Below are 7,638 nucleotides of genomic sequence, written 5' to 3'. Positions count from 1 at the left end.
AAACATTCCTATTAACCCTAGCTATCTACTCAATAAATTTTTAAAATTTGTTGGAATTAAAATAACTTGGGTAGGTTGAAGAAATGTCCACACGAAATATTGCTCTTGATCATAATAAGACTAGACTATATATCAACCACATTAGATATTCGAAGACAGCTTAATCTTCTCTTTCCCGAATTGCAAAATATGCTTACATTTGCAGTAGTCAGTAGTTAATGATTTCTTTGGGCTCTCCATGATCAATCAACATGATTAACTTTGAAGGAGAATTAAATCTAGAATTAATTTCTATCTTTGCTTGTTATGAATCGTGACAAAAATTGATTAGATTAATGCAATTCATACTTATAGACCGTAGATGATCTCTTTTCATTAAAAAACACACAAACTTAATACAAGATACATAAAGGATTGATGTGTCACAACTTATTTAACGTGGAAAATGGCTACTATAGGCCCAGACCACAACATTATAAGTTACCCTTTTAAGAAAGGAAACACTTTATTTAATTTTGTGTGACACTAAATCTATAATCAGACTTAATTATGCTTTGAAAATCTCTTCTTCAAGCAATTCTGCTTCGAGAGTTTTAGCATCCTCAACCAAAATAGTTCGATCATCATTAGGAATATTGTCACATACACATGGCTTAGTGCATACGCACTTCCTTTGGACGTTGTTACAAAGGCCATTTTCAAATTTATCCTGCTCGATACAAACTTTTATACATAAATATAAAGTGTCAATCCTACATATTCCTTTGAAGTATTTGCTTGTTGTTTTGCAAATGTTATAACCTTGCACCCCTAGAATCATTCATAAGTTGTTACAATTGTTAGAAAAGCAAGACACATATATAATCGAACCAAATATATACAAATAACTTTAAAGTGTGAATCAACTCACTGTTCCTAAAGAAGTATTACTTCTAATAATACATACAATTTCATCAAGATTAATTATCCACTAGACTATAAGTTCATAAAAGAGAAGACCACATTTAAAAAATTCTATACGTTATATTTTTTTTGAGGTAGTAGAGGGTTAAAAGATGAAGACAAACCATTGGCAACAAAGAGTGTCATTGCCAAGACAAGAAATACCATGAAGTAAATGGAACGAGACATAGTCTCTTTGAATGACTAAAAAATATTGCAAAGATAGTTTTAATAATAAGAAAGATTGCAATTTTGAGTTGTGAATAAACAGTAGCACAATGGAGGTATTTATAGGAAATGAAATAAGAGTAAATCAAAAAGAGACAAAATTTAGTAGGGCCAATAAATTTGTGAAGCAATGGTTGTGGATAAATTTAAATGCTTGTATATTAGAAACACAAAAAACTTGTTCCCCTTCATTTTCTTAAATTAGGGTTTGAGATACCAGGTGAAAATCAAACTTGCTCGTTATAAAGGTGAAACTTCAAAAAATGTCAATCAGCCGAGCTACAAAGATTATTCAAAATAAGAGATAGACATCCCTCATGGTCATCAAGTTTTATTTCCTTTTTGAGAAATAAATCGCTCCCCATACATAAGTTACTCGGTAGGGATTCCTTTCGTTTTTAAATATTCTCTTCATTTTTTTTGTAAAGATGTTTAACTGAGCATGACATTGAACATGTTTCTATTTTGAAGACTAAGGAATAATCTCCACCATTGACTAGTGCTCTTGTAGTTTATGAAAAAATGACCTTTGTTAATTCATTGTGACTCACCTTCATTCCTTATTAAACATTGCCAACATGTTCATAAAAATTATTAAATGGCATACTAATGTATTATATACCTTAATAATTTTCCAAACACCATCGATTATATGCACTCAACTTAGATATGTGCTTCAATATATACAACCAAGAAAGTTGTTTTGCTTAATTAGAATGAATTTTGTAACATGGTGAAAGCAAACAGAGCAAGCGAGGTGCTTCTCACTAGAATTTTTTCACTCGAAGTTTCAAATAAAATTTTTTGATTAAGCTGATTAGATAGATTCTTTCTATCTCAACATATTCAGTTTTACAAATTTATATACTTTTTCCGATTTTTCTTGAACATCCTTATTTATTGTAGTTTAATTTCAACCCTACTTTCTACGTGAGGATACAAGTGATCCTAATAGTACAAATTAAACTTATTTGTTGCCAAATGACCGGAATCACTTCACAAGCTAATGGTCATATACATAACCTCATATTTTTCTTAGTTATATCAATTAATGGTCCATTAATACACACGTTTCAACATTCAAGTGGAAAAAAAAAAAAAACACTCTTATGGACCATCAAATCATTTATTTAAACAATACAAGAGAATTCGTTTTTCAAAAATATGTGAAAACTCATGCAAAGCTTCTCTTATTTCAATTCCTTAACATGTGGTGATCAATTACTTTGTAGTAATCCATGCAATTCATTCAATCATCATCTTTGACATTTAAAAACAAGAATATACCCTCTCTGAAAATCATAACCAATATCAAGTCCTTAAACAATAGAAAATATCCGTTTCATGCTTCCCAATATGCAATATGATCAACTCATAACACGTAAAGTCAAGAGATGTCACAACAACAGAGGGAATTTAATTATTCATGCTCTCAATTCGAATTTCAAAACTAAAAACGAATATACATACTTACACGAGCATAGTTCGAGTTTAAGGGAAGGCCTGATCAAGATCAAAACCATATATATATATATATATATATATATATTGAATAGGGTTTCATGATTTGATTATTCGAAACAATTGTTCAATCTCTTGTTATAAACATCGTAGTTGCTTTCAAAAGCTTAGTAAAACAATAACTTATGCCCATGGAGTATCAGGACAGCCCTACATACTTTATTGAGAAGAAATAACGAAGAAATTTGACTCTTTAAGCTTGAATGTCCAAACCTTAGGTTGCTTTTCTCTTCTTATGTTTAAGGAAGATAACTAGGGATTTTGAGAGTGCTTAAACGTATTTAGGGGCTTTGACTTCATGTAATTATATTTACGGACGGTTATAGAATGCAAAAAGACTTTGTTGCCCTTGTATTAACTCAAAAATGGAGTTCCTACACCGCAAAAAATATATGGTTGGTGGCGCCTAACCCATGGCAAACCTTTAGGTTTGCGGAACCTAACCCATGACAAACCTTAAGGTTTGCGGTACCCAAGCTATGGCAAACCTTTTCCAGTGAAGGTAGGCGATGGTAATGCGATGCCTAGCCATCGTTTAAGCTCTATTTTGCGACGCCTACTTAGTTTAGAGGTCCTTAAACACTCCCAACACCTCCCACAACGTCATTACATGATCTACCATCACTACGGGGGTCCTAAAGATCATTTTAGAAGCATCAAAAGAGCGTTACGACTACGAGGTGTTACATTTAAACCATTTGAAAAAGGATAAGACAGACTTGATTATAAGAGTGAAAATTTGTAGGATTCACATTATATAATTTATTTTGTGATTTTCATTCCAATATTTGGTGCATTTATTGGTGTATATTTCTGCAAACAACGCTTCCAATAGATTTTGGATTTCAATTATCTTATTAAACCTCATGTTAGTGGACGATATTACTTTCGGAACCCTTCATTTTTAGTATCTTAATTGACATTGTTTTACTTAACACAAAGTTTAATAAAGAAATCAAAATTTTTTAAACTTGTGATATTAATAAAGAACAGAAGTTTCTTTTCTTTTTATTCAGTGTCAAACTTCTAATTCATTATACACGGGAGATCTGATAATTTAAAGTTCTTAGGTCATTGTGTTTGTGCCTCACCTTCATTCCTTAAACATTTCAGTTAATTATATACACTCAACTTAGATATGTACTTCAATATATACACACAAAAAAGGAGTTTTGCTTAATTGGAATGAATTTTGTAACATGGTGAATGCAAACGGAGCGAGGAAAGCGCTTCTCACTAGAGTTTTTTCACTCGAGGTTTCAAATAAAAACTTATAATTAAGAGTAAAGAGATTCTTTCTATCTCACCATATTCAGTTTTACAATTTTATGTACTTTTTTTCGATTTTCTTGAATATCCTTATTGTAGTTTAATTTAATATCAAGTGGTCCTAATTATACAAACTTAGTTGTTGCCAAATGAATGGAATCACAAACTAATGGTCCTATACATAACCTTGTATTTTTCTTGGTTATATCAATTAATAGACACGTTTTCAACATTCAAGTGAAAAAAAAACGAAACACTTACGAACCCTAGCTACTTACTCGATAAATTTTTAAAATTTGTTGGAATTAAAATAACTAGGGTGGGTTGAAGAAACGTCCACACGAAATATTGCTCTTGATCATAATAAGACTAGAGTATGTATCAACCACATTAGATATTCGAAGACAGCTTAATCTGTTGAATATTAAACAAAAAACCTGACAGAAAATTTGATGAAAAATCAGAGAACTAATCCTTTATTGATGCAAATAGCCTGTATATATAGGCTTACAAACGTATAAGCAAGTCATTGCTTATTACTAGGACTCAACTTACTCCTAACCAATAACCAATAGACCTGCAATTTGACTGAAACAAAAACACTAAAAAAAATAACTAACAATTCAAAGCTTATCTAAACAAATTATTAATGACTTAAGGCAAACAAAATATGGAGATAAACAAATAACCATGTCTTTCATATTCAGGTGTTGATATCTTCAATACTCCTCCTCAACACCAGCTTCTTCTTCATTCGCCCCGCCAAGCTAATAATAACATCTTACGAACTTATTGCCACTCAAGCCTTTTGTAAATAAATCTGCAGCTTGGTCTTCCGTTCTAACGTGCTTCAATTCAATTCCCTCTTGCAAGACTTTCTCTCAGATAAAATGGTAATGCACCTCCACATACTTAGTTCTAGCATGAAAAACTGGATTCTCAGCTAAACGTATTGCTGATAAGTTATCACAATACAGAGGAATTGGATACATCACTTATTGATGCAACTCCTTTAACAGTTGCATAAGCCAACTGCTTTCTTGAGCTGCCATCGCTGCTGCTCGGCACTCTGCTTCAGTGGTTGACAGAGAAACTGTTGGTTGTCTTTTGCTAGTCCAAGAAATTGCTCCTGACCCAAGCATGAAAACATACCCGATAGTTGATCGTCGAGTATCATGGTCACCTGCACAGTCAGTATCACAGTAACCAACTAGTTTACAATCTTCACCTTTTTTGTATATTATACCATAGCCTAGCGTATTTTTCACATATCTCAGAATCCAGCGAACTACTTCCAAGTGAGGTTTCTTCAGATGTTGCATGTATCGACTCATCATACCGACTGCAAAAGAGATGTCTGATCTTGTTAAAGTTAAGTAAATAAGACTTCCTACCAACTTTCGGTACATTGTAGCATCTTCTAAATCTTTCCCTTCATGAGCACATATTTTAGAGTTTGGCTCTATTGGCATCGAGATTGGCTTACACTTAAGCATTCTGAACTTCTTTAGAAAATCTCTGGAATACTTTTGGTGATGGAGAAATATTCCTTCTTGAGAGTAACTGACCTCTATACCAAGAAAATGCTTGAGCTGTCCAAGTTCTTTCATTTGGAAACGAACTGACAAATTTTCCTTAGTTCGAAAAATTTCTTCTTCATAATCTCTTGTGAAAATTAGATCATCCACATATACTAGTACAGTAGCTATTTTCTGTTCTTTAGCTTTGACGAACAAGCTAGCATCTGCACTAGTCACCAAATACCCACTATGAGTAAAAAATTCAGCAATCTTACCATACCAGGCCCTCGGTGCTTGTTTCAATCCATAAAGCGCTTTCCGTAGCTTACACACATACTCAGGGTAATCTTGATTTTGAAAGAAAATTGGCTGATCCATGTAGATTTCCCAATCCAGCTCCCCATGTAAAAATGAATTCTTCACATCCATTTGCCACAAATTCTAATTTTTACAGGCTGCAAGTGCTAATAGGACTCGTACAGTTGTAAGCTTTGAAACTGGACTAAAAGTTTCATCATAATCTAGTCCATATTGTTGAGAAAATCCATGAGACACCAAACGAGCCTTATCCCTTTCGATTGACCCATCTGCTCGACGTTTTATCTTGAACACCCACTTGCAAGATATCGGCTTCACATCACTTTGTTTTGGTACAAGCTCCCAAGTCTGATTCTGTTTTAGTGCTGCCATTTCTTCTTTCATAGCTTTATTCCACTTCTGATCTTGAGATGCTTCTTTAAATGTCTCAGGCTCATTTGCACCTTCTTCCTCCACTATTGCGGTGTAATACCCCGGGAAATTTTTCATTGAAATTTTGTGCGTAAACATGTTGGGCTCTATCTTTTAGAATGAATTATAAATTTTTCGTGCGAAATGTCTTAGATTATGACCCACCATTGTGTAGAGTATCATATAATATTTCCAACGATATGTGGATCATCCAAAACGGACACTCGAGCGACGAGTTATGAACATTCCGATCGAACCGTGAATAGTAGTGAACAGTAAAATGTCAATCTCAAACGATCATAACTTCTCGTACACAATGATTTGGATGAGATACTATATATCAATGGAAAGATATGAGAGTCCTATTTCTAATGAAATTGGTTTCATCCAATTTGAATATCGGAGTAAAACGTTATGGTTGATCTACTTCAGACTATCAAAACAGTCCACCAAAGGACAGATTCGAGAGGTTTTTTTTATTTTTAGCGGAGTTTTAGTCATTCCCCCTCACCGAAAATCCATCCAAACCCTATATTAAAGCCTATTAAAAGAATTATATGTTATATTTTATCAAACTCCCTCAAAAAGAAAACCCTAAGCTCCTATATCAAACTTCAAGAACCTCCAAAGTTCACCATTAATTCTGCAAATTTATTCAAGATTCCAAGTTTCTAGTTCAAGAACTCCAAGAACCATCATTCAAAGGCACGATTAACATCTTAAAAATGAGTATCGATCTAAAGTTCATCATTCAAGGTATGTGGGGTTTCTCAACAAGAACTCTCTTTCGTTCTTTTGCCCAAAAGTAATTTTCTTTACAAAGGCATAGTTTTTATGAATTTGAAGCATGAACCCATATCTTATGATGATTATTATGAAATATTGATGTTTATAATTCTGAAAGATGAATTTACATGTGTGGTGATATAAAGCATGAATCTTGAACGATATTTATCATGATTTTGATATTTGGGTCGTGAATCCCCATTGGAAATTGTGTTTTCTTTTAGAAAGTCCGTGTTATAAGCATGTTGATGTTGAATATTTGAGATATTTTGAATGATTTGACCTTTTAGTTTTAATGGAGTTGTTTTGAACTCAAGTGTGAAAGAAATCCACAACGTTGTTGATTTTGATAGATGGGAAGCATGATGGCTCCCGATGTATATTTAAATATTACTAAAATTATTTTATTGTGGATTATATTTGAAATGATCTGAGCTAAGTTTGGGAGAAATCTTTAGCACCGAGTGGGAGGTATAAAGCGACCTTACTTACCTAGAACTACATGCCCTCGTAGGAGTGAGCCTGAGGCTGATTTATATAGTGATCACTAGTTTGGATTGATTTGATATCAATAGTCTTACTCCAATGGTAAGGATAGGACGTCTCTCCCCAACGTGGATTGTACATTGGACTCCATGTGGCT

The 7,638-nt window shown here is 33.2% G+C and overlaps 2 protein-coding genes across 2 annotated transcripts; both read right to left on the bottom strand.

The window, feature by feature from the left end:
• Window positions 1–351: 351 nt before the first annotated feature.
• LOC107877018 (flower-specific defensin-like) lies at window positions 352–1,204 on the bottom strand. Its single transcript, XM_016723808.2, has 2 exons — window positions 1,068–1,204; window positions 352–810 (listed from the first exon to the last, which is right to left on the bottom strand). Exons 1-2 carry the CDS (start codon window positions 1,129–1,131, stop codon window positions 548–550), a joined length of 327 nt encoding a protein of 108 aa, XP_016579294.2. The 5' UTR covers window positions 1,132–1,204; the 3' UTR covers window positions 352–547.
• A 4,717-nt stretch (window positions 1,205–5,921) lies between these two features.
• On the bottom strand, window positions 5,922–6,287 carry LOC107852205 (uncharacterized mitochondrial protein AtMg00820-like). Its single transcript, XM_016697259.2, has one exon. The coding sequence runs from the start codon at window positions 6,285–6,287 to the stop codon at window positions 5,922–5,924; it is 366 nt and encodes a 121-aa protein (XP_016552745.2).
• Window positions 6,288–7,638: the final 1,351 nt, after the last annotated feature.

This window comes from Capsicum annuum, chromosome 7, assembly GCF_002878395.1.
Source record: "Capsicum annuum cultivar UCD-10X-F1 chromosome 7, UCD10Xv1.1, whole genome shotgun sequence".
In the NCBI taxonomy this organism is placed as follows: Eukaryota; Viridiplantae; Streptophyta; class Magnoliopsida; order Solanales; family Solanaceae; genus Capsicum; species Capsicum annuum.
This window is presented reverse-complemented; position numbering and strand designations above follow the sequence as displayed.